Genomic DNA, 27,955 nt, shown 5'->3' with positions numbered 1-27,955 from the left:
CCAACCGATCGTGAGCGTGACGTCTGAGGCTGAGACAAGGCTTCAGTTAAATTTGGACATTGAAGTAGTTTTTACAAACATGCCTTACACAAAACCTTACTTGTTGGGAACATTTTGAGACAAAACAGTTCTAACATTAATTTTAGTCTAGGACTAGTCTTAACCATGTACGGTAAACTAACCCTGTATATGCTCAAATGATTTTTCATTTTAAGTTTGTTTGAGATGCACAGAGAATGTGATCTGAACTGGTCACGCTGTCTAATGTGACTCACTGTATGTTGACAGGGTTTGACTGTTCACTGCTGCTGGTGTTTGTCTCTATATAGTGTGGGGTAGTTTTTTGGTAGTAAAAGTACTGAACTAAATATTGATCAAACATTTTGGACGTGTTTTTGTGTGTTTTGTTTTGGACTGGAAGTCAATAACTGTATCTGGCAACACTGCATCAGGTACAAAGCAAAGTGTTTTACTAAAATGTGAAGAAGCAGATATTCCACTAAGGCAGATATTAACATCTTTAATCATAATAATACAGGGTTCAAACATTATTATGCATAAAGTAACCTTTACTTTTATTTTGCCTTAACAATGACTTCACATCAGATATATTATGTCTTTCAGGTTCATGTGTCGCAGTGGTCTATTCTTGTGATCTGGTTGTTCCTCTGGGAGGTTCAGTTCTTCTGCCCTGGTTTAATAAAGAACCCTTTGAAGGAGAAATAAAGAAGGTGGAATGGAGTAAATCAGGATTAGAGAAACCAGTGTTTGTGTATCAAGATGGAGATATTAGACCAGAGGTCCAGCATGAGGATTATCATGATCGAGCTCATTTCATCTCTGACGATATTAAACATGGAAACTTCTCCCTACTGTTGAAGAATGTGAGACAAGAAGATAAAGGAGAATACACATGTGAAGTCTACAGACGAAATAGATATGATGTGTTATCAGTCAGCACAAAACTGGAACCAAGACTACTAGGTAAGTCAACAGATAAGTATTGAAAATTATTGTAGATTTCATGAGTTTTTACTTTATTTAATATAGTTGAGTATTAAATAAAATTAGTTTTACAGTTGTGTGAAACCTAATTTCCCAAAACTGTAACCACAACATCAAAACAAACAAACCACATTACATAGATGTTGATATGAATACAGGTCGTATACCACAAATACAAACCCTGAGTCATGAGCTTTAGAGGAATATTTCTTACCTTATTTCATCATGTTTAATAGATTTGTGTCTGTTTGTCAACAATGTTTATCAATAACAGTTGTGTGTGGATCATTGCTGCTCTGTGTCCACTGTTCCTGTTCTCAAAGAAATTTCTAACATTTTTACAAGGTGTAAATTTTTTTTATTTGTACAATGTGAAATACTAAATGAGCAAAATGGGTAATTTTTTGTTTTGTGAAGATTGATACAGAAAGATAATACGTTTTGTAGTAGTCTTTATAGTCTTTATTGTCTAGTTTTTTGTAGTGAGACCTTTATTCCACTCCAGCCTACTCATCCGTCTCAGATCAACAACCCATGAGCACCACCACAATCATGAAGGCCTCATGTAAGCCTCCATATGTCATCAAGAGCATTCTGAAAGATTAATTGTTAGCGAGTTTTCAATAGCCAACGACAGCTGGGACGACTTGCTGGTTTGTTAATCACTGTGTAAATCAGTCAGTTAAGAGTTATATTTCGCTTCAGATGGTAGGCCTATATGCCAGCGGTCTCCAACATATTTTAAACCACGGACCGGTTTTGTGTTAAAAACATTTACACGGACCGCCCCTTGGGAATACAGGGAAGTACTGTAAAAGTAATTATCTATTACTGTGAATAAATAACTTAATACGTACTATTGTATTTATTTATTTAACATTAAATTTCTATTAAATCGTCAAACTGCGCATTCATGACAACTGCGTAAAAATAAAACATCACAAGGTCAATTTATATGCTCTGGCTTCTCCCGAACTATGTTTTAATCCATTAACATCATTTAAATCGTCAAACTTCGCCTCATTCGAACTTCATTCAGCAACTAAAAAAATCATTACAAACAAAGTAATTTTAATTTCCATTAAATCTTCAATTTTCAACTCATTCCAACTTCACACAACAACTAAATAAAAACATTTAAAACAAAGTCATTTTAATTTTACACAGAAGGGACTTTCTTTCTGAAAGAAGTATCTGTATAGACTCTCTTAACTCGTAAACTCACGCCAAAGATCTCCAGAAAGCCACCTGACTTCCGTGTGTAACAGAAGGCGTTTGTGTTGTGGTTAATTATTTTAATAACGTCGTTCAGCACAGAGTGTAGTTCTGGTGACATTTTATGGCCAGTGTTGGGTAATTTACTCTGAAAAAGTAATTAGTTACTAGTTACTCATTACAATTCAATACTGTAATTAGATTACTGTCCAAATTACTCTGTCCAAAAAGTATTTAGTTACTAGTTACTCATTACAATTCAATACTGTAATTAGATTACTGTCCAAATTACTCTGTCCAAAAAGTATTTAGTTACTCATTACTAATTACTTTCTATATCCTACATCGACCTTCATTAGTTAAGTGATTCAAGAATAAACATGAAACGGCTTATTTAATTCATTCAAATAAATAATATTATTAACTGACCAAAGTATTACAAATGTTAGAATTATACATTAAAGCACAGATTTTAAAGTAAGACTTTGAATTTTGATGTCAATTACACTATTGCACATGCATATATTTTCATAAAGTATTATGATACTGCTAAAAATAGTATTACATAATTTGAATGGCTTCCATTAAAATACCATTAATTACCACCATTGATTCTAGATTGCTGTCAGTGTCTCTCGTCTGACTTTTACAAGGCTGGCCAGGTGTTCAGATCTATGATCATCTAAAACAATTATATTTGATATTCCAACAATCGCATTACAGTTATGTTAATGATAACAAATTTGCTCGTTTTCATTAAAGACTACGCAGTGGTTTTAGTTAAAGTATTAGTTATCAGCAGAAAGTATAATACATCGGTGAACAGTGTGTGTGATTGTGACACCGGGACACTATCCTGAGGGATGTGGATCCCACGTACAGCCTCCCATCAGCCTCGTCAGGCTCATTTTATGTAACACCTGCTGCAGCATCACCTGAAGCACCAGTATCTTCAGAGGCACGTTTACAAAACAGTTAAATAGTGTCCTCAGAGGCTATTTGCTTCAAAAGCTTTTGGCTATTTATTCAATTATTGTTTCATTCTTAAAGCTCTTCCAGCATCTAAGATGATATTCATGGAGGGAACCGGTCAATCTTAGGGACAATTTGTAATCCTCATTCAACCGGTCCTGATGTCTTTAAACTGGGGGAGAAATCTTTAGCTGAAGCTGTTTGAAACACCTGATGTTTGAGATTGTAGTGTGTTAACATGAGCATAATGTGTTGGACAGAATGAACAGCAAAGTAACAATAAGAAGTTGTCTTAGCCAATGGAAGTGATTTGGAGACGATAGAGAGACTGAATCAGTGATTCTATTATTGTGTGAGGAGACGACAACCTGTATTAATACAATATTTACATTATATTTACATTTATGTGTTTGGATGATGCTTTTAAGTGACTCACAGTGCATTCAAGGTATATATTATATTTATCAGTATGTGTGTTCGCTGGAAGTGATGACAAGAACATGTTGAATATTGACTTTATATTTAAAGAAAAATAAACCAACAGAAACTCTCTCTGATCTATTGGTCTCCAGCGATTGTTGAAATTGTAACTTGTGTCACTCACAGTTAAGATGAATCGTCTTCATTTGTCTCAGACTTAGTTAAAAGTGTGTTTACAGTGATGTTTACTTGTTCATGTTGTTCATGTAGCTCATGTGTAGATCATTATGATAACAGTTCAAAGATTGATTGCCAGGAACACACAAACTGATCAAATGTATTGCTTGTAAAACCTGTAAGTTACTTTGGATAAAAGTATCTGCCAAATGCATAAATGTAAATATATTGTCATTGTAAATGAAGAGGAAAAGCTTACGAGCAAATTTAACAAAGGATACTGATTCAAAAGGAACATTGAGTCTCCATGTGTGTTTTATGAAAGACAGAAGCACATGTGAGGAAGATAATGTTGCTGAAACGTGGCTGAGTGACTGCAATCGTCTCCTAAAGACTTTGACTTTATGAAATCTCCCAGAATAGGAGGGCGGAGGGCTTGCGTGAAGTGCTTTAAATGCAGTTTGTTATCAGTCGATAAGTTTTTAAGTTTTGAGATGCAAGTATTTAGAGTTGTTTTTACGAGGCCAGTTATTTGTATACTTATTTACAGACCTCCAAGTTATAACAAGGAATTTGTCAGAGAATTATGTGTTTTTAACTTAAATGATCACATGCTGATGATTTTAACATTCACATATGCTGAAGCCTCTGGTTCAAGATCTTTTGTTTCTGTTAGATTATTTTCATGTCACGCTGTCTGTTGTTGGCGCTACGCATAGGTAGGCTCACACCCTTGATCTGGTGCTGTCGTAGGGTGTTCCGGTGGCCGGCTTGACAATTGAGAATCTGGGGTTTTCTGACCATTTGCAATTGAGTTTAATGCAACATTATCGGGGCTTCCCCTGAGACCCGTGTCAGTCGGCCATTGTGCTCGGGCAATAAATTCCTTTTTGGCCACCAAATTTTCCAAGCAATATAATGCCCTCATAGCAGTTCAATTAAATTCAAGTTAATTTATTTAGCGCTTTTCACAATGTGTATTGTTCCAAAGCAGCCTAACAGGAAAAACAGAAAAGGTAAAACACAGCACAGTGCATGGTCTTTATAGAACGAGCAAGATCCGTCTAATAAATAATATCTAATTATGAAATAAAAAATATATGGAGTCTCAGAAAGAGAATAATTAGCGTAGCTGCTGTTCATTAACTATGCATTAAGTGAAATTTTGGCTGAAAAGATGTGTCTTTATTCTAGATTTAAATTGGGAGAGTGTGTCTGACCCTCGAATAGTATCAGGAAGGCTTTTCCAGAGTTCAGGTGCTACGCATGAGAAAGCTCGTCCACCTTTGGTGGATTTAGTTATTCTAGGTTTTATCAAAAGTCTGGAGTTTTGGATAGAGAGCTTAGTGAGGTTAGTCTACTTAGTCGGGGCTTAGAGGAGCTGGTGTATGAATTTCATTCTGGATGTAACCATACATTGGACAGTATTCCTCCTTGTAAACGCACTCGCTCCATGATGAGAGTCGGTTGCTTCTACAAAAGTGGAGGTAGGCAGAGAGGAAATGGAAAAAAGACTATACAGGTCTCATATGAGACACTTAGACACAGTATGATGTATCACAGTTTGTTAAAGTGGCTAAGACACAGTGTTTCTCTCATTTCATCTCTAAGAATCAGTATATCCTAAAGTGTTATTTTGGGTGATTAATAAAGCTACAAATTTTGATTGTCCTTTTGATAATCCAGGGAGAGTTTGTGACTTTTTTTTTAATTTTCACTGTTTCCGCCTCTGTTCTACCAGACATTTAGTTGAGGTTCAAAAACTCAAGATTTCTTATACAAAACCAGCACTGAATAATGAAGAGAAATCCACAGAAAGCTCTTGACCAATATAAATTCAACACAGTTCAGCAAACAGAACGTTCCAGAACACAGGAGAAATGACACCCGGTCAAAACTGAGAGAAAACATCAGGCAGCGATGATGCAGAGAGACTCATGAGAGATGAGAGGCTGAATCTGGGAAGTCAGGAGAGAAAAACCAGGACAAGACAACATTGTAACAAAGAAGAGAATAGATGAAGACAGAATTTTATTATAACAGAGATTTATTCAGATTTATTAGGACTGGACTGGGTCACAGAATGATCTGACACAAGACAGACAACACAAGAGGAATAACAAGAGAAAGTAATGAGAGAGATAACAGAGAACAGGTGCGAGCGGTAAAACAATAACAAACTGATGAATAATAAGAGAGTGATGAGAGACGACACGATGACCAGGAGCAGGATTCAAAAAACTGTTCTTAAGACAAAATATAAGATTGATCTTCAGATCATTTATAGGAAGTTCATAAGAATGTTCATGAGTGTGATTCTCAAACATTTCTTAAAACTTTGTCAAATATTTTCTTAAGAACATCTTATTTTTTGTCGTAAATTAAAATAATATGATTACAATCACTTGCTCCTGTGGTAACCGTTTATGTTTATCTAATAAACTTTGAATGCACATTGCATTCTTATATAGCCTATATATATTACAAGAGATGTGTTAAACGGCATTTACAATCGCATGTTAGCAAATATGTTAGCAAGCGTTAAAAAGTATACTTATAATAATACTTTTTGTGTGTTACTTTGGCATATTACTTGTGACCCTCTCCGTTTCGAATCACTTTGGCCTGCAATAATGTAAAAAGCACTCCATGTTTAATAATGAAAGCTAAAATAAGGGAGCTAGACCTTATCTTTATTATATCAAGATAAATATTCCTTAATGAGAAGTAAACTTCAAAATTATGATTATGACTCAACACAATACACGTCACGTGTGAAACATATGGAAGTTTTTTAATGACATTAGTTTTTGAAGAAAAAAGCATGTTGAATTAACACTAATCAAAAATAATCCTGTTACATTACCAGTGCATGCATGTTTAGAGTCTGCAATTCAATATGGTTGTACATTTATGCTGTGACTATTTCAAATTTAAACATTTCACACTGTTTCATCGTCTAAAAATTAAATAATTAAAATTCACCTTTTAAATTTCATTAAAAAAAATTAAACTTGGTTTTAAGTACAACCTTTAATATTCGACTGATAATTTTCAGTCCATATTATTTCGATTTAAAAATTCGCTTCCAGAATTCAGGGGTTCAAATTCGGCTTGAAATTCAAAGTTTCACATCTGGGAATCCGAGGAAAAGCAATAGAGCGCCGATTCTACTAATTCATGATCTCTTCCTGCTGCCTGACCGCTTCACCAGCAGGTGCTGCAAGTCGGTTCTGACGAAGATCAAAGCAAGAAATGCAGATACTCTTTATATGTTTGCCACATAGTCCACTCATCTGCTCGATTAAGTGAATATAGTTGTTCTCAAATATAGCTTCTTATGTATCATCAAAATTTTCAGAAATGTTTACTGACGCAGTAGTCTGCACAAACACACTCAAGGCCTATTATGCTCAGACTTTGACTGCCATCCTGCTCTGGCTTGAAGGAATTAGGTTATGTTTTACTTCAACACATCATTTTCACATAAATATTATGCATCATCAGCATTTACATGACATTTATTGTGTTTAAAGCGGTCAAATACTGAAATCTCAACCAGCATATCAAATACAAATAGACAGCACTTTCTTTAGAGCCAGACCAAATTCATTTTAAATTACCAGAGACCACATGCCATACTGAATATCCGCAACATGCATGGTGGGATGGTTGAACAAAAACATTATAAGCTTGTAAGGTTTGCTAAGTGCTTGTACTCCATCCCTTTAGCGTCCACGGACCACGCCATCAAGGCCAGTGTCCCTTGCTAAAATGCTTAATGTTGCTTTATCTTCAGACCAGATGACCAAAATTAGTATAGCCTACACCTTTTTAATAAAGCGTGGGCTGTACAGAATTGCGGAAGACCCCTGAATAGGAACACAAAAAGCACAAAATTGCACAATAAGAATTTGAGGATGTCCAGGCGTATATCTCAGGCATAACATTACTAAGAGGGAAAACAATGACGCGAGTTAGGTAGGTGTCTTTATTATTGCAGTATTTCAGTTCGTTTTTTTATTTACTCGTTCATTTAGCCTAATAGGCTAAAATTGGCTTTATTTTTTGTTCTGACCTCAGAGATTTCAGATGAAAAGTAGGCATGATTATTTCCATAGATATGTCTCTTTTAAGTGGAAATTGGTTTAAGCATTTATATTCTACATTTACAAAATATTTTACAATTATGTTTTTTAGAAAATACTTATTTTAATATGTTATTATGTTCTAGATTATTTTACGTTCTGATAAAAACAGTTCATGGCTTGTTCTTATATCTGTTTGCACTATTTTTTCATTTACTACTGTAGTCAGTTTTAATTGGATATTTATTGTTTTTTTTCCTATTTAGTTTTATACCAAAATAAAATGTTTCATTTGAATCGTTAAATTTATTGTGATGGTGTTATGAACCTAATGTAATGCTTTAAAATCTTGTTGTATTGTTTTCTGGCACATTTAATCATATACCATTGCATGTGTCATTCAAATAGCTTCATGAAATTAACTTATTTTATTTTAAAAAACTACATACACAGTATGGTTCAGTAAAGCACTGTTATATATCCATTTTTTCGATGACTTAAGATGGTGCTTATCAATAGCACAATTTTATGTTTGCATTTGGCAAGCTACAGAAATTATTTAAAGTAATTTACCCACACGATCTTAACAAATATTGTTTTGCTCCTGTAGGACATATCGGTTATATTGCTCCCTGAAATCTTTTTAAGTTAATTTGAATAAAAATGCTAAATGCTGCAAAATGACTAAATGTTAATTTATCATTGTAACAAGTTCAGACAATAGGGAAGAACGGAGCCGGGGTCGGCGTGGCTGAGAAGCGTAAGATTCTTTAATTATAAATTCACTTCCGGGTTTCACTTCCGGCATCAAACATTCAAACTATATTTCTATATAAAGCCTGGCTCAGACTACAGGAGTTTTAAAATCCTAACAGATTTTAAATCTGGTTGCAGCTCAGTGGCGTTGCTAGGCCCTTTTTAGGGGAGCTAAAGCCCTCCTAAAGTTCTAGCTCAGCCCCCTAAAATATTGTGTGTAATGTAATCTGTACAAGAATTCGAGATCGCTTTATAGCCCCCTTTAAAACTCTTATTATGAAAACGGCGTTAGGCTGCGTTATTTAGCGCATTCTTCAGTTCACACACGTCAGCATATTGGAGTTAACGTCATTAGCAGAGTAACTTTACAAGGTGTGTTCATTAACATGACATCTGCATTTTTGCCATTCTTTGTTATAAATGCATCTTAATATGATGTGGAAGCGATACAAGACCCTTTCCCATCCACTGTTTAAAAGTTTTATGTGCGTTCATCCCTCGTTAACTATGTGTTAACTTTACCTCAAGCCAAATGAAAGCACTAAACACCAATGACGTCATACTTCCACGATCAAGATGATATTGTAGCGCACAGAAAGTGTCATTAATGATGATGTGCAATAGTTATAGAGAGTCGACGGTACTTTTGACAGCTCCGGAAAGAGGACGGGCCGATAAGAGTTACTGTAGATCAGCCCGGTGCGGCAGTGTTATTCATTGTTCTGAGTTCAGAGGAAATAAAAGTGTACAGAAGCTCTATGTCGTTTTTCAGACGCTTCAGTATTTTTATCATTAATTGAAAACATATTGTGGAGGTAATAGATGAACACACAGTCATGCAGAGAGTGACAGCGCTAGTGCTAAACAGAATGAATGGCAGGGAAACATATTAAGATATTCTTACTAAATAATGATTCAGCAGTTGATTGTGATATTTATTTTATGGATTTGTGACTGTTGTTGTCACTTTGAAATATAAATGTTGCAGATTGACCGATTAATGTGATATTCATTTGAATAACAATAACTTGTATTTATGCTTTTCTGCATATTCTTTATTAATTATTTATTTTAGTAACGTCTACAATATGTGGTGATTAGAGTGTGGCTCTCTCTATATATATATCCTCATTGGAGGCTGAGCCCCCCCTAATATTGAAAACCTAGAATCGCCCCTGTTGCAGCTCACACATATGGAGAATCTTATCAGATTCTCTTATGTAAAATCCTAAACCTGGCTCAGACTACAGGAGTTTTAAAATCCTGACAGATTTGAAATTCACGTTGCAGCTCACACATAAGGAGAATCTTATCAGATTAACAAACACATGAACGCATGTTATATGTGCGCATATAGTTATATGCGTTCATGTGTTTGTTTTTATCTTATAATCACATTGGCATTCATCTTAGTTCGGCAGCGACAATTGTTTTCTTCCGTTATTTATTAACATTAAACTTAAGCGGCTCTCATAACTTCAGCCCTAGCAAAAAAAGCATTATAGCATCACCTGCTTAAAATACGTCTCAGCAGCTTTGGACTGACAGACAGAGAATCATTCAGAGCGCGACACAGACGCAGAATTCCAGGATTGAATGTTACACACATTGCTACAGTTTTGCTACAGTAACGTATAAATCTATCGTAGAAATACACTTTTTCATAATAGGACAAATAGATCACGTGAAATTACTGCGATGTTGCTTTGTTTACTTCTGTTTCCCGGTGAGATGACGAAAGAGGCGTCCGTTGGTATGATAATCTTAATATTATCCTGTATTTGGGTGTCTTAAAATGTCTTTTGATGTGCAATTATGAAATAAAAAAATCCAATCAATTAATTTTTATTTTTGCACTCGCTACATTTAGTCTTATTCATAAACACAACTTTACCCCCAACGTTTCTTCTCTAAACATTTCACATTCATAAATGCAAGTTTACAAAGGGCAAACCTATTTTTGTAGTGCTTGAAAAAGAGATTCAAATGTAGATGTAATGCCAGGTTTAAGATTTTACATAAGAGAATCTGATAAGATTCTCCTTATGTGTGAGCTGCAACCAGATTTAAAATCTGTCAGGATTTTAAAACTCCTGTAGTCTGAGCCAGGCTTAAGATTTCTCTCGGAGCAGATCGGGAGTTCTAAGATTCGATCTGTGAACGCCTCACATTACGTGATAATCTGGGCCGATTCTCGGGCCCGATCGCGTTTCTAGGCCCGATTTTTTCAAAGATTCTCGGGAGGGGAAATCGGGGTAAAATCTGGCCGAGAATCCTGTAGTCTGAGCCAGGCTTAACTCTCGAGTAAGATTCCTTTCTTTGGTCATGGACACAACATCTCGAGGCTTCTTCTCATTTCCGTCTCTCAGCCGGTTTCTCTCTCTCTCTCTCTCTTGCTTCCTCCGTCTCGCCTTAAACGCGTCTCCTCGCCAATTACTAGATTGAGAAGCAGGTGTTTTCACTAAACCGTTGATCTGCTTACTCACCGTCATTCTCCCGACACGTCCTCTCCGTGCAGACGGCGTTGCATCATGCCCCCCTTGCCACAATCATATGCACGTAAAAAGCAATGGATGCGTATAAATAGCAAGCCAAATACAAACATAAACTCGTACTCCAGATAGACAGTAAAAGGAGATCGGGTAGAATATATAAATAATTAAATTAATATTATAAATGTATGAGTAGTCAAATGATTCCAGGCCACCTGGAATTGTCCCCGTGCTCCATGTCCTTTCCAGGGCTGATAGAGGTGAGCTAAGCTGCCACTACAAACGTCAATACATTTCTTCTTGATGATGCATAAGAAGAGATGTATGAGAACAACTATATTCACTTAATCGAGCAGATGAGTGGACTATGTGGCAAACATATAAAGAGTATCTGCATTTCTTGCTTTGATCTTCGTCAGAACCGACTTGCAACACCTGCTGGTGAAGCGGTCAGGCAGCAGGAAGAGATCATGAATTTGTAGAATCGGCGCTCTATTGCTTTTCCTCGGATTCCCGGATGTGAAACTTTGAATTTCAAGCCGAATTTGTATGGGATTCCTTTTGTGCCAATAAGTACGAACGCGAAAAAAAAAAAAAAAAAAAAAATAAACAACACGAAAGAAGAAATACACTTTGAAAACGAAAAAAATGAACTCAAATTGCAAAATTTTAACATACTTTCAAACAAACTGCATTCATCATCAAATGTTTTCTAAATATCCTTTTCGAAAATCATTGTTTATTAATACGATGCCCGAGATTTCGTTTGCGCTTCATTATTTTTCGTTTACACTGCAAAAAGTTACGTTCGGACTTCTGGCACAAACCTCTCACCTGGGTGGGAGTTAACAGTGCTTTACTCTCATTGGCTAGTCAGATTTTGATCGACAGGTCCGTGACCTGGAAGTGGAAGAAGTCTTAGTGGCGGCGCGCAACTTTAGAAAGCGATCTGGAGGTGGACGGTGAAGTTACTTGTGATTAGTTACCTAGGTTTGTGCCAGAAGTTCGAACGTAACTTTTTGCAGTGTAAACGAAAAATAATGAAGCGCAAACGAAATCTCGGGCATCGTATTAATAAACAATGATTTTCGAAAAGGATATTTAGAAAACATTTGATGATGAATGCAGTTTGTTTGAAAGTATGTTAAAATTTTGCAATTAGAGTTCATTTTTTTCGTTTTCAAAGTGTATTTCTTCTTTCGTGTTGTTTATTTTTTTTTTTTTTTTTTTTTTTCGCGTTCGTACTTATTGGCACAAAAGGAATCCCATAAATTTGAACCCCTGAATTTCTGGAAGCGAATTTTTAAATCGAAATAATATGGACTGAAAATTATCAGTCGAATATTAAAGGTTGTACTTAAAACCAAGGTGAATTTTGATTATTTAATTTTTAGACGATGAAACAGTGTGAAATGTTTCAATTTGAAATATTCACAGCTTAAATGTACAACTATATTGAATTGCAGACTCTAAACATGCAAGCACTGGTAATGCAACAGGATTATTTTTGATTAGTGTTAATTCAAAATGCTTTTTTCTTCAAAAACGAATGTCATTAAAAAACTTCCATAGAAACAACTATTAAACATCTTAGGTTTTGAAATTTAAGACAACTGTGAGTTTGTCTTAATTTTAAAATGATATATACTAAAGCTTTTGTTTCGAGAATTTGGATTCTTTTTCATTTTTGTCCTAAGATCAATCTTGAGAACATTTTTAAGAACTGTCTTAAGAAGTTTTTTATGGAATACTTAACATTCCTAACTTTTTTTAAATTAGAATATAAGAGAAAACATGACAGTTGAGAAGAATTTTCTTCTTAAGTATGTTTTGTGAATTCGGCCCCTGAAGAGCAACAACAGCCATGTGCTCAACACGACAGACAAACTAACAAAACTTTGCTGATCTGACCAAAGTCCTGATAAATATCTTGTGTAGTTTCAAGCACATTTGAAGTCTTTTAAAGTCACACAAATTATTAATAAAAACTGAGTTAAATGCATTTTTATGTTTGTTTAATAAACAATTGTGTGCCACCGCTGTACAAACTCATGAACACATCACTGTACTTCACAAGACCAACTACAGGAACATTTTCTACTTTACAACATAACACAACTTTAATTGACATTACTTACAGATAAAGTGTTTTTCAATGTGACATTTCATTCCTTCATTTATATCCTTTATTTTCTCTACATTATATGAAATAAAAATATGTACATTTACTAAACTTTGTTTAAACAATGTAACACTGTAAGATACAACAGATGCAGGCCAGAGGAGTAACAGTGTGTGTTTTCTTATTGCTCTCAACATGACTGAAGTGAAATAAACAAGTTTAATAAAATAATGCAGATCAGTAAAACTAAACATTATTAAACTACTGCAGTAGTGTGTGGTTTTTTTACAGATGTACAGAGTCATGATCTCCATCACATCAACATTTATAAGCACAATATAAATCTTTCTCTCACATGTTAATGCTGAAATATTACATGTGTTAGATAAAATAATGTTTTGGAAAGAGTGAAACCCTCAATATAGTTAATATTGATTCATAAAGTGTTTGATTCTGTCTTTGTTTAGATTAAGAAATATAAGTTTGTAGTTATTACTTATTTGGGGTTATAGTTTTAAGGAGGATGTTATATTTATTACTATAAATAATATATATTTATTTGTTATTGTGTAGAAATGACCCATAATGCATCTGGATGTGAATCTGATGTGTTGACAAGTCTGTTGACATTTATTAAAACAAAGAAAATATTTTATTGTCTGAGGGGGGTATAAATATTATTAAACAGGTTTATGTGTTTTTTATTATCTTTATTGTTGTTGTACTTTCTGTTCTCAATTTTAGATTCAGGTTTCCTTCTTCAGATGTTGCTGGTCTTCTGTCCAAATATCATCATGTGTTTTGCTTTTGTCTTCTGGGGTGTTTCTGAAGGTCAGTGTTTATAATCTTTATATCACTCAATATATTCATTACACTTCTCTGTGAGTAAAACAGTAAATAGTCATCTCTTCTGTTTCTAACTTGGAAACAATGTTCTTTAATGTTTGTCATTGTGTTTGTGTTTCAGGATCTGTGAGTGAGACGGTCTGCTGTTGTGCTCTTTATATTCTCAGACCTCTCCTGTTACTCTGGACGGCTCCATATATGAATGACTTTAAAGGTTTGATGTTTGTTTGTGTATCAGAGAATATCAATGAATGAATTATAAAATATGCGGAAAACACTGAATCTTCACATTTGAGTGATTTGTCAAAAAAGTTAAAACTTTATAATAAATAAAACAATGACATATTTTCTGTTTTACAGACAGAAATAAAACACTGATACAGAAGTACACTTATGTTGCAGACTATTTTGTTTTGACAGCTGTTGTTTATTCAGGTAAACAAATCCAACACACTTAACAGACATCATCATGAACATGTTATATTGTGCATTAGTTTTTAGTGTCAGAATTACAGAGAGATTGAATATTTTAGAGGATTTTTAAACGTTTAAAAGTTGTATTTTCTAATTCTAGTGACTTGTAAACATTGTATATTTTAACCTGTGTTTGTGCTTTTATGTAGAATTATTGATTTTATCTTCTCTGTCTTTCAGGTCTTTTCGCAAATACTTGGCAGAAACTTCTGAATTTAGCAGTATTTGACAGAGTCTTGATAATATTCCTCTATGTTGTCATGTTTGTGTGCTGCACCTGTAAAGTGGTTTACAGTAAGTGTTTCTGTATGAATATCTGTCATATGTCTTCATATACCAGTGACTAATGAGAAATAATATTCAATCATGTCAATATTGTTATTTCTCTTATAGTTTTAGCTGCAGAGGTTGGAAACAGAAGTGGAACAATAATTAAAATAGTTGATATTGTTGCTGATTTTACCTTTGAAATTCTGCCGACATTACAATTCATTCTTCTGTTCTACACATTTGCATCCAGAGGAGGTGAGTACACATTTATCACTGATCTGGATTCAGTTAATGCTTTAGTTTAACTGAGAGTCAAGTGTGTGTGGGATCAAAATGATCATAAAAGTCATTGTAACACATCATTGTATGCGTCTCTGTATCTCATGGGTCGTAACTAATGCAGTGAAATAAAGTTAAAATCAATTCATGTGAGTCACACGTCCAGATGAACCACATCTAGTCCTGTGGAATTGAGCTTGAATTCAGTATAATTCATATAAGGAATTTTGTCTCACAATTGTCTCACAAATCATGTTTAATGTCAGTGTCACAGAATCTCTTCTTATTTCAGTATTTAAATAACCTACAATAATTATTGTGCTAGTTAATAACCTATGATCATATAACCTGTAAAGTTAAATGTGTATTTATTCTGTTGTTATGAGTGTGGATCATCTCACTCTTTCTACTGTAACACACTCACTTTATTGACAGTAATTGACAGGACAGAGTATATCAATAGATTTATCACTTTAAACAAAACAAAAGTTGAGACTTCTCAGCCGAGAACACAAACAGGCTCTAAACCAGAATCACAACCAACAAAATATATATATATATTCAGACAAAAGAGTGAAAGAGATTTATGTCTTTATGTGGATGTGAAATGTTTGTTGTCCACATGAGAACTCCTCATGTTCAGTTAAACACTGTTTACACATCAATGATACTGAGAAAACTGAAGAGACATTTCAACACATAACATCACTGTTGAACACAAGAGTCGGTCCTTCAAGTGACTGAAAGAAAAGTGTTTGCAGATTCTAACTGTTTGAAAAATCTAAGAAGCTTCATATCATTTCTGAATCACAGCTTCTGAAAGTCACTGTCAAAGAAATCCTGTTATCTGACAACACAACTGAACATTGCATTGATGACACATCTGATGATATTAAAACAGTACAAACCAAAACAACAACACACAAGTGTCAGTGTCTGTCAGGAGAGCAAGATTTTAAAGTTGAACTCGATTCTCCATCTCCCCCGACTCAAGAATATGTGCTCACAGAAATAGATTCACCCGAAACCAGAAGTGATGTGTTTCCCAAAACTACTGTGAACAAACTATTGTCACAAGTTCTGTCATTGAGCACAGATTCAGTGTTTCCTGAAGGCATTGTTTAAACAAACAGCATCATGAAGTTGTGTAGTTTATATGACAGATCTGGAGGTGTGGACATTTACATTTAGATATTTAGCAGACGCTTTTATCCAAAGCGACTTACAAAGAGTTTAGGAGCAATAAGCGATAGTTGACACAGGAGCCATAATACATTAGGTGCCAATACAAAGTTACTGGTTTCAACAAAAGCTAGACCACTACCTGTTGAGAGAAAGGGTTAGTGTATTATTTATTTTTTTCATTTGTTTGTCAAGTATTCACAGAAGAGTTAGGTTTTAAGTAGTTTTTTATATGTTGTGAGAGATGTGGTTGAACGGACAGAGATAGGAAGAATGTTCCACCAGGAAGGAGTTGTGCATGAGAAAGAGCGGGAGAGCGATTTACTGCCCATATGGGAAGGCAATACAAGCCGCCGCTGGTTTGCTGAACGCAGGGATCTTGATGGGGTGTAGGAGTGCAGGAGAGTGTGGAAGTAAGCCGGTGCAGATCCAGTGATAGTCCTGCAGACAATGATTAGTGACTTGAATCTGATACGGGCTGCAACCGGTAGCCAGTGAAGAGAGATGAAAAGGGTCACGTGAGCCCTTTTGGGCTGTTGGAAGACGAGGCGTGCTGCTGCGTTCTGAACCAGCTGAAGTGGTTTGATAGCCTTTGCAGGAAGACCAGCAAGGAGAGCATTGCAGTAGTCCAACCTTGAGATTACCAGGGCCTGGACAAGGAGTTGTGCTGCATGCCCCGTGAGATATGGTCTGATCTTTCTTATGTTGAATAAGGCATATCAGCATGACCGTGTTGTCTTTGCAATGTGATCATTGAAGGACAGCTGTTCATCAAATATGACTCCGAGGTTCCTGGCTGTTTTGGAATGGGTGATTGTGGTATTGCCAAGATGGATGTTGAAATCGTGTTGGACCGTAGGGTGTGCCGGAAACACGAGTAGTTCGGTCTTGGCAGGGTTGAGCTGGAGGTGATGGTCTTTCATCCAAGCTGAGATGTCCTCGAGGCAGGCTGTAATGCGAGCTGCTACAGTGGTATCATCTGGATGAAACGAGATGTAGATCTGGTTGTCGTCGGCATAACAGTGATATGAGAAGCCATGTGCCTGTATGATGGGTCCCAGTGATGTCGTGTGGATGGAAAAAAGCAGCGGTCCAAGCACCGACCCCTGAGGGACCCCAGTGATCATGTGGTGAGCAGTGGACAGCGAGCCCCTCCATGACACCCTGAAGGATCTGTCGGAGAGGTAGGATTTGAACCAGCGGAGGGTAAAGCCTGTGATTCCTAGTGATGACAGGGTTGCTAGCAGTATCTGGTGATTGACAGTGTCAAACGCTGCAGATAGGTCTAGCAGAATCAGGACCGAGGATTTAGATTCCGCCTTGGCTAGCCGCACTGCTTCTGTGACCGATAGCAATGCCGTCTCAGTGGAGTGGTTTGTTTTGAAGCCAGACTGCTTGTCATCCAGTAGTTTATTATGGAACAGGTAGGAAGACACCTGGTTGAAAGCTGCCCTTTCAAGTGTTTTTGCTATAAATGGGAGGAGAGAGACAGGTCTGTAACTGTCAGGAGTAGAAGGGTCCAATGTTGGTTTCTTCAGTAGGGGCGTGACCTGGGCCTGTTTGAATGTGGATGGAAAAGTGCCGGTGAGCAGGGAGGTGTTGATGATGTGTGTGAGTGCAGGTGTGAGCGAGCTGGATATGTCCTGAAGGAGATCGGAGGGGATAGGGTCAAGGGGACAGGTGGTGGGGTGGCTGGAGGGAAGCCTGGTGACTTCAGTGTCCTTAAGTGGGGTGAAAGAGGAGAGTTCGATGGTTGAAGTGTAAGAGGTGTTTCCCAAGGTCTGAGGTACCGAGAATTGTTTGCTGATGGATGATGTTTTGTCAGTGAAAAATACAGCAAAGTCTTCCGCATTCAAAGATGAAGTGGGCGGGGGAGAATTTGGGGCAAAGAAGAGAGTTAAATGTTTTGAAAAGCTGTCGAGTGTTAGATGCATTGCTTACCTTGGTGGTATAGAAAGACATTTTTGCTGTGGTAACACTAGCAGAGAAAGAGGAGAGTAGTGACTGGTAGTCCCCTAGGTCAGCAGGGTTCTTGGTCTTGCGCCATTTCCTTTCAGCAGCCCTGAGTGTACTACGTTGTTCACGGATGATGTCAGACAGCCAGGGGCAGCGGGGAGTGGCACGAGCCGCTCTGGAGGACAGAGGACAAAGGTTATCTAGACAGGATGTAAGTGTTGAGCATAAGGTGTCGGTGGCAGTGTCAGCATCTAGAGAAGCAAAGTTGGAGGGAAGAGAGGATGTCACTCTGGCAGAGAGTGTGCTAGGGGAGAGAGAGCGAAGGTTCCGTCTAAAATGAACGGGTGGTGGTGTTGGTGTAGTGCATGTAGGAAGGAGCATGTTGAAGTGATGAAGAAGTGGTCCGAGATGTGAAGAGGTGTGACTTGAATGTTATATGTGGTGCAGTTACGGATGTAGATGAGATCCAGCTGGTTACCAGATCTATGAGTACTGGCTGTGACGAGGCGCGTGAGGTCAAACGAGGCGGTGAGGGTGTTGAAGTCAAAAGCATAGGGTTTCTCCAGGTGGATGTTGAAGTCCCCAAGGACTACAAGAGGGCCGCTATCCTCCGGAAATGATGAGAGCAGCACATCTAACTCTTCAATGAAGTCGTGAAAAGGACCTGGGGGACGGTAAACTACAACAACGCTGAGCTGAGTGGGAAAAGTGATATTAACAGCATGGTATTCAAATGAATAGTTGTTGCATAGGGAAGATAGTGTGGAATATTTCCAAGAAGCAGTTGCTTGGTTGAGTGAAATGTAATAAGCAAAAAATTGTGCGTTCTATATCCATTATCTTAAATATATACAAATTTACTTCTACATTTAGTTTGTCAAGAGAATTAAAGTGTTGTTCTTGAACAATGTGAGGTGTGTTCCTCCTCTAGTATGACGGGATGATGGAAGAGAAAACTAAACGAATAGGAGAAAATAGTCTTCAGATGCCGAGTTTATTTAAATCATCTGACATTAATTTAGTCTGAACAGAGTTATTACGTCATTTCATCATCACCTGTGTGACCTCATCAATTATATTATTGAACCAATGTGGTTTGAATGAGGAGTGTGGGAATGTTTTCAAGATAAAACAGCAAATGTTGTTGTTTGGGAAACGCACCTCAGAGCAGTTTTTTTATTAACCGTCTTTACCTCTTTATTTAGAGGTTAATAAGTGTGCTGAAACATAAAGGGCTGTCATATGATTTCTAAAAGTTAGGAAATGTATTAGTTCAGATACATGATGGTCTTTTCTCTGTCCAGAACGCATCAGTTTGATCTTCTGTTGTGTTGAATGATCTTAATCTGAACAGAGAAGAGAAGTGCTCATGTTCAGAGAGTTTACTCGTCCACTACAGTAACTCCTTCATCATGATCAACATTCTGTTTCAGTTTAATAAACCTTAAACTCACTTAAACAGATCACTTGATTTCTAGCAGCTTGTTAACAGATTGAAGATTTAAAAGCAACATGAAGAATAACATTGATGAGAAGTTTATCTGGATTATCTGGAGTTTGTCTCATCTGCACATAAAGTGATGAAGTGATGAATTAAACTGGATTCACTTTTCATCAGCTGTGTTCACGTGTAAACTTTATTATAATAACAGTTAAGGAGTAAAATACAGTTAAGAGCCGCGATTCTCTTTCACCTGTCACCCCTGAAACTATCAAATATAACAGAAGAAACACACGACTGTAAATGAGAGGACATGTAAATAAATGTTTCATCTCTCGTGTTATGAACCATCAGGGTCTCATTCACAAGAAAACTTCAATGATAAAAAAGATCCCGAGAGCAAATATTTCATTTACATCAAATGAGTTATCAAGTGTCTAAAGCTACTGTACTTAGTAAATGAGTCACAAAACTAGTGTAGCTAGTAAAGTAGTAAACTTTGCGTAGAACTTGTGTAAGAATCCGCTTGGAGAAAAGTCAAACAACAATAATTAAATGAATACAAAGTATAAATGCAAATATATTTACAGAAACATTGAGATGAAGAGGATAGTAATAAGTATATAAATGTAATATAATCTTTTATTCTGATAGTAGATGTATGTAGTAGAGATGCGGGTGGATTAGGACAGTCATGATGTCAGATGATGAAAAATAATGATCTTTAAAACACTCATTACACACACAGACTGAATCTGTTCATTAATATTCAACATCTGTATTAATATCATTTCTCTTCTGTTTTTAGGATTCATCATTGTTGCCATTTTACCAGTTTTACTAACACTGACGAATGAAAGAATGTTTCTTAAATGTTATCGACACTTCCGCTGTAAGTATCTGATGAGTTATGATGTGATTGTTATAAGTGCATTAATATGTTTTGTGTGATCATCATTGTTGACAGTAAAACACTTCAGTCATGTGATTATTTCTCTCAGTAACACAGAAATCAAATGTAATGTTGTGTTTCATCTGAGATTCCTGTGATCAGATTATTTGATTTACTGTATTTACTGCACACTCATGTTTGTTACGTGTTAACACGCCTCTGACAGAATAATAATCAATAATAATATCATTGAGTAATATAAAGAATAATATTTAAACTGTCTTTGACGGTGTGATTTAGTGATTATTAGAAAGATTTATTGATATTGAGATTTAATGATCTGTGCTGTCATCCCGTTACAAAAGCTTTAAGTGTGACGACTATTATAAATTCATTTTACATAAATGTACGATTACAACATTGACTACATTTACAGGATCATTGTGTCTAGAGAGTGATAGAGACACAACATTTATCAGTTTATTTGTGTTTGATTTTGAAAGGAAGAATACATAACAGAATATATACAGTATTTACAGTAATATGATTCTCGTGCTTCTATGATCATAATTTCATCCTCATATGAGCTGATGTTAAGACTTTCACATAAACATTCACAAGTAAATATCAATGAATGTAAGAAACTGCACAATTTAACAAACAAAGAAATTTATTAGATACTGCAAAATAAACAAGACGACCAGTTTCAGTCAACAAAACACTTTATTACAGAATATATTCAGAAAGAGAGGAGATGAGCTTTAAACTTCATAGAGACTCATTCATCCTCTTACAGCGAGAAAAGACGTCCTTTCACATTAACATTTACATTTAGGCATTTGGCAGACGCTTTTATCCAAAGCAACTTACAATGTTTTATCCTATACATTTTACATTTTTAGGTATGTGCAATCCCCTGGGATCAAACCCAAAACCTTGCGTTGTTAACGCAATGCTCTTACCACTGAGCTACAGGAAAGATTTCATTAATTCAACCATATGTACTGATCTATAATAACTAAATCTGTCAGATAAATCAGAATCACTTTTATTATCAAGTGCTGTGGGTTTAACTGTATCAGGAATATATTTAGTGTGTTTGTGCTGAACAATGACATTCATATTGTGACGAGCGGGTCAATACGTGGTCAGCATCGGGATACGGGATACTAAGGAGTTTGGACATTTTACACCACGAGGCACGAGCACCACCCCACAGCTATCACGGAGCACCCTGGAGTTATATTTACCCATTGTATACCTCACCGTGTGGCATTGTGTTGCGTGCACATTAAATCACCCTCCGGGGCTTAATTTTTGGAATAATTGTGTCTGTGTCTTGTTCAGCCTGTCACAATATGTACAAAAGAATAAATGACATCATATATAAATATCAAGAAAAGAGACATTCACTGAACATCGATGGATGTATAAAGTGGGCTCAGTGTAAAAACACACAGTCTGGGATAGTCAGATGAAATTCAACAGTTGTGTTCTGTTAATATGACACAATATTTGTGTTTTGTGTGAAGTGTAGTATAAGTGGTTGTGGTCACCGATGTTGTTGATGAGGTCAAATGCAGTTGTATATCTGTCTCTTTCTGGAGGAGAGAGTTTTTCACAGAGTTTGTGTCCAGAGAGATGATTGAATGACACAATTCAGTCTGTCTTGATCTTCAGCAGTGGTTTCAGTGTAGATGATGATGATGATGATGGAGGAGAGTACAGACTCGATTATGGAGGTGTAGAAGTGCATCATCTGTGCATCATCATACTTCTTCAGTTGTTGTAGGAGGAACATCCTCTGATGTGCTTTTGTTATCAGAGAGTTGATGTTCAGCTCACACTTGAGGTCCTGGACTGATGATGATGGTACGCAGAAGAAGTTCACAGTACCGACTGAGGAGTCAAACAGAGTGATGGGCGGCTGGTGTTGGGTTCCTCCTGAAGTCAAACATCATCTCCACTGTTTTCACAGCGTTGAGCTCCAGATTATTCTGATATTCTCCATCAGAGAGAGATGAGTCCAGTGAGGGAGGTGTGGTCTAAACTTCAGTAGTTTGACAGATTGTTGGTGAACAGAGAGAAGAGGAGAAACATCAGAGACAATTCAGTGAGTCAATGCTGATAGTTCTGGAGACACAGACATGTTTTCTCAGACTCACGTTCTGTTTCCTGTCAGACAGGAAGTGTGTGATTCACCTGCACATGAGTCAGACACGTTCAGCTGGAGAGTTTGATCTGTAGTGTCGAGATGATTGTGTTTAAAGCTGAAATCCACAAACATGATTCTGCTGGAGGTTCATGTGAAGATGAGGTGCTGGAGGATGAAGTGAAGGATCATGTTGACTGAATCATTACACAACTGATGACTCTGTAGACAAACTGCTGTGGATGTAAATATAGTGGAGGAAACAATATTCACTGTGAGATGTAGTGGAGTTCAGGTGTAAAGTCTGATAGTGAGGGTCTGCTGCACTTGTGTTTCAGGTCATTTGTCTTATATTTACATTTTATTGGTTATATGTTGTTCATAAATTAATAGAATAACATCTGCTTCAAATAACTTGAGAAAATATCTTTGTTTGTTGGTGCTCTGACACTTGACAGAAAATTAGTGTCCGTTTTGTCAACACACACACACATACACCTACACACACACATACACACGTTTTGCTTTACTTGTCGAGACATTATAAAGTCACCATTGATTTAAGATCAATTCTATGTCCTCCTGCTAAAACTTTACCATAACATAAACTTATGCATGACAGATTTAAGGAAAAACATGATTTGGCTGATTTACGAGGCTTTTATTTTGTTATTTAAGTAAACAAGAAACACACACACTAACACAATAGGCACTTGACAAAAACACCTATGAAAAAATAAAAATAAATTATTATCTCTTAAACTGTATTAGAATATCTCCTTATGAAAGACACGTCTGATAGAGGTTTGCAGGTTATGTCATATTATTTCTCTTTATTAAATAAATACAAATGAAAGAAAAAATCATTTGTTTACAGCTTTGGGCTCTCTGCATCCGTTACTTAAGAGATTTCTCTTGCTTTAGTCTCTCTATCAAAGTTCTTTGTTGTACTGTATATATACAGTAAATTATGTGAAATAAATTATATGTTCTGTACGTTGTTGGACTTTAAAGGCGTCCTACATGTTCAAAAATCGAAGGAAGGCAATCTCTAACAAGTTTTGAAGTTTATTGGTCAGAAAGTATCAAAGTACAGCGCTGGGTTGTCTCAGACACAACGTCTCACAAAGAACAACCCAGAAAAAACATCATCACACAAATATATGGTATGTCTTGACGATCTCTCTTTCGCAGGGGGCGGGGGTTTCCCTTGTTTCCACCAATCATCAAGTTCTGCTCTGTCCTCTCTCAACCAATCAACTCCTGCTGTGTAAACAACATACATTCCACATACCTTCCCCAACCCCCTACTCATAATCACATCTGAACTACCCCCTCTTCCCCACACACTCCCATTCCTCTGCTGCAAGCACTTCATTATCAGCACATAGCTTGGGTATCAAATGCATGTATTAAAACACTCACAATATTATGACTTCACCTCTAAATTAGACAAAACTAATTAAATGATTAAATGTAATTAAGTAACTGATTAAATGATTAAATCCTTCAACGTGTACATACAAAAGCGTTCTCATATGCTCCTCCACAAATGATAGACACAATAGAATAGACATCATTGCTATATAGACAAACATACACTTATGTACAGAAATGACAAAATGTACAGAAATGACAAAAATATAGAAAATAAAAATCACTAGACAATATAACAATACGTGTCAAGACAATAACACAAAGCTGATCAGTTACAGAAGTGACATTGTTGACATCATAAAGTGAATCATAGAGTCACATGAAGCCATAAACATGGGGAGTTAATATGAAATGCATCACTTTATTCTTTAAAACAAGTGTTAAAAATATACAGTAAGTGTTTATGTTAACTAGTGAAAATGTCATCATCAATTTCATCATCTGAGCAGTGAAACAATGAAGTGAATGAGGTTCAGTTCTGGAAACATTGAGTGTCGCGTCATGACATGAATCAGATCTGCTTTCACTTCTTTATGAGAGCGTCTCTTTCTCAATGAAATATTACACAATTACATTCAACATGTTTTGACATCAGTTTGGTTTTGTGATGATGTTTAATCAATATTAAAAATGATAGAACCAAGTATGATATATAAATTAAGGGATAATCCACAGCTAGCCCTGCGTTAAAGGGTTTTAATGCACGACGTGGAGGCCTGGAACCACCCGAGGTGAAGCGGATATACCATGATCACTTGCCAAGTTAAAGCTTTTATTGATGTTATCAGTGTAATTTTAGATCAAGCAGGTGACAATGGCAGATATTTTGTTTGGTCATTTCAAATGTAATCAAACTGACTGGAGCTATTCGTGCGTTCAAGGATTTTATTGCACACCCTCCATCCAATCAGAATTGAGTATTCAAACAGACCATGGTATAAGTCTCTATGTAGTGTATTTATATACATCACTTTACCAAAACTGATTATTCATATATTTATCATTATCAGTCTTCATTAATAAATGTCTTTTAATGGTTTTGACTTGAACAAGAGCAGAAATATTTTCATCTTTAATTCTTCAGTGATTCTTGATCTGTGTTTAGATGTTTAATCTGATATCTGATCATCTTCACGTGACTCTTCTTGTGTTAAACTCTGATCAACACTGTTTGTGTTTGTATGTAAAGTGTTATTCATGAAAACATTCTCACACTTTTTCAGGGTCATTTGAGCTCTTGAGAACAGTGATGCTCCTCGTCACATTATTGATTAATGCACTTATGATCGGCTATTTCATCTTTACACTGGAAAATAAAACAGGTATGAAAATATTTTAACAACATAAGAAAATAAAACATAATATGTTCTTGATCTAGAAAATATAATCAGACCTCACAAACACTTCAGGAACTTCTTCTTTAGACACAACACTTACATACAGAATATACAGAACTGTGTGGAGGTTTATGACACTTGTGAAGAAATGATGTGAAGTGAAGTTAAAGTAAAATTCATGTTCATATTTATCAGTTAACTTCATTAAATGTGCACTAAACATGATACTCATACTGAAGATATTCTGATCCTCTCTCTCTATCTCTCTCTCTCTCTCTCTATCCTTTTCTGTCTGCTGTATGTCTATCAATCTTATAAAGTATAAAAATATGTATGTGTTTTTATTTCACAGATCCTGTTGGATGGGCCTGTGTGATGGTGTTTCTGCAGATACTCTGGACAGTTGTCAGATTCACAGATCAGAGTTATTACTCTGTTTCAGTATTGGGTACAGTATTGCTGATCTACTTTAAACATCTTCTCTGTGTGATTCTGTGTTTCTCTGCTTTAATCTTCATCAGTTTGTCTACATGTACAGTTATAGACTTTAAGAGATCAGTGTTATTATAAACAGATATTTAATGTTTAGTGTAAAGAGACTCAGTTTTTAGGAAGAAAGATTTCATACTGTTATACATTAAATATGAATCTAATAAGGCTAAGTAATCTAGTTACTTTTACAGGACTGAAATATCACAAAGATTAAATGTAATACTGAGAGACTACATATTACAAAGAGTCAGAAATTATTCTTTATAAATGTAATGTTTTAGTTTTTGTGGATCTAAATATTGGCCGTTGCTTCATTTTCATAAAAATCTATTCATCTGTTTATAGTAGAATAACTATTTAACTTCTGTTTTCAAATAATTATGATGTTACTGAAGCTTTTTTGTCTGTAAAGTTGATTTGTGCAGTAATGTCTTGATCTTTGTCTTTCATTACAGATTTTCATCGTTTTGTCTCTCTGTATGTGTTTGGATCAGTTGGTGTTGTTTTAATCGGCGCTTTTGTTCTGATAACAGAACTGATACTGAAAACAGGTGAAAACACAAAACACTTTAATATCAGCGGATTTAAACAAAATTCCGTGCTGTAGGTCTCTATTGAGACACTGAATACAGAAATATTTCAACTTTTCATCTCAAATGATTGAAATCAAACTATTCTGAGCTGAATTTAAAGCACATGAACATTTAAATCATTAATTCTCATCTGTAGTTAAATTTATTATATTTCCTATGATGATAATATATAAATATAAATGTCTTCTCTTTATTTCTCATCAGTTAATGGCGAGCGTGCAGTGATGGATCTGAGATTTATTCTCTTTCCCTCTGAATGTTTCTTCTTATTGTCTGTGATGATTTCTGGACAACTTTCATCCAGTGAGTAAAAACTGATCTTGTTTATTTAAACCATCTGGTGACATTATATGAGCTGATCTTCATATGGCTTTCTGTCTCATGTGTTTTCATTTCATTTCATACAGGAAAGTTTTATGAAGCTTTTGTATTATTATATATATAAATCTGACAAGTCATGTGTCTTTTGTAAACACTTGATCATTAGATTTGTTGTCCTGTTGTTGTCTTGTATGAAAGTGTGTGTGTGTGTGTGTGTGTGCGTGTGTGCGTGTGTGCGCGTGTGCGCTGATCTGTAAGCTTGTGTTTGATTGACAGCAAATGTTTAATAGCTGATAGACTAGAAAATGCACTAAATATCTTTTCTCTCACTGTTCTGTTCTCACAGAGATTCAAGCGTGTCTGAAGTCTTGTCAGGTCAGTTTCATTTATAAAACTGCATTGATGTGACACTTTAAGCTTAATACTACATGTATTCTGAAAATCACACCATTTAAATAACATGTTTTGCTCTTAAAACAGACGAGAATGAGAACTTTAGCCAACAGATCACAGCAGGACCAGAATCAACATTCACCGGTGAGGATCTTATAAGAGTTCATGAATTTAATTGACCTTCATGATAAGAAAATGATTAATATCATGTTGGACTAGAGTCCTAATTAATATTATTAGTTATTAATATTGTTTAATGGATCCTGAACAGGAGCAGCAGGATCAGGTGAGTCGCCAGCTACTGGATCAGACCAACAAAACAGAACTGAAACCTCTCATGAAGAATAAAGATCATGACACACGAGGACGTAAAGTTACAGAAGAAACTCAGCGTTCAGTGTCAGTGATCTCACAAACATGACAGAAGATCTTTCATAAACACTGTTAGATCTCTGAGATGAACTTTTCAAACATTATGGAGGTCACTGTATATTATCAGAGTTCATGGTTTGAGTCTCAAGTTCACAGTGATGTCAGGACAGTATTGTACAGGATCAATAAATCTTCAGTTTCTGGATCATTTCCACCCATACTGATCATTTCAGTGAGAGATTATTAATATTGTAAATATTTAAGCATGTGT

The 27,955-nt window shown here is 35.9% G+C and overlaps 1 protein-coding gene across 1 annotated transcript; it reads left to right on the top strand.

The window, feature by feature from the left end:
* The first annotated feature begins 165 nt into the window (after nucleotides 1-165).
* On the top strand, nucleotides 166-27,955 carry LOC130426481 (uncharacterized). Its single transcript, XM_056753285.1, has 14 exons — nucleotides 166-172; nucleotides 625-984; nucleotides 13,992-14,078; nucleotides 14,215-14,307; nucleotides 14,454-14,528; nucleotides 14,748-14,861; nucleotides 14,961-15,092; nucleotides 20,504-20,587; nucleotides 25,400-25,498; nucleotides 26,461-26,556; nucleotides 26,803-26,901; nucleotides 27,266-27,294; nucleotides 27,400-27,456; nucleotides 27,584-27,955. Exons 1-14 carry the CDS (start codon nucleotides 166-168, stop codon nucleotides 27,731-27,733), a joined length of 1,482 nt encoding a protein of 493 aa, XP_056609263.1. The 3' UTR covers nucleotides 27,734-27,955.

Source organism: Triplophysa dalaica, chromosome 7 (assembly GCF_015846415.1).
Source record: "Triplophysa dalaica isolate WHDGS20190420 chromosome 7, ASM1584641v1, whole genome shotgun sequence".
NCBI lineage: Eukaryota > Metazoa > Chordata > Actinopteri > Cypriniformes > Nemacheilidae > Triplophysa > Triplophysa dalaica.
Note: the sequence above shows the minus strand (reverse complement) of the source record. Positions and strands in the feature narration are given on the sequence as shown.

What these genes read in the sequence shown, in the direction of transcription:
- LOC130426481 (XM_056753285.1), top strand. An exon ending in ATATATGAATGACTTTAAAG is followed by an intron (nt 14,308 to 14,453) that starts GTTTGATGTTTG and finishes TCTGTTTTACAG; the next exon opens with ACAGAAATAAAACACTGATA. An exon ending in CGTGTCTGAAGTCTTGTCAG is followed by an intron (nt 27,295 to 27,399) that starts GTCAGTTTCATT and finishes CTCTTAAAACAG; the next exon opens with ACGAGAATGAGAACTTTAGC.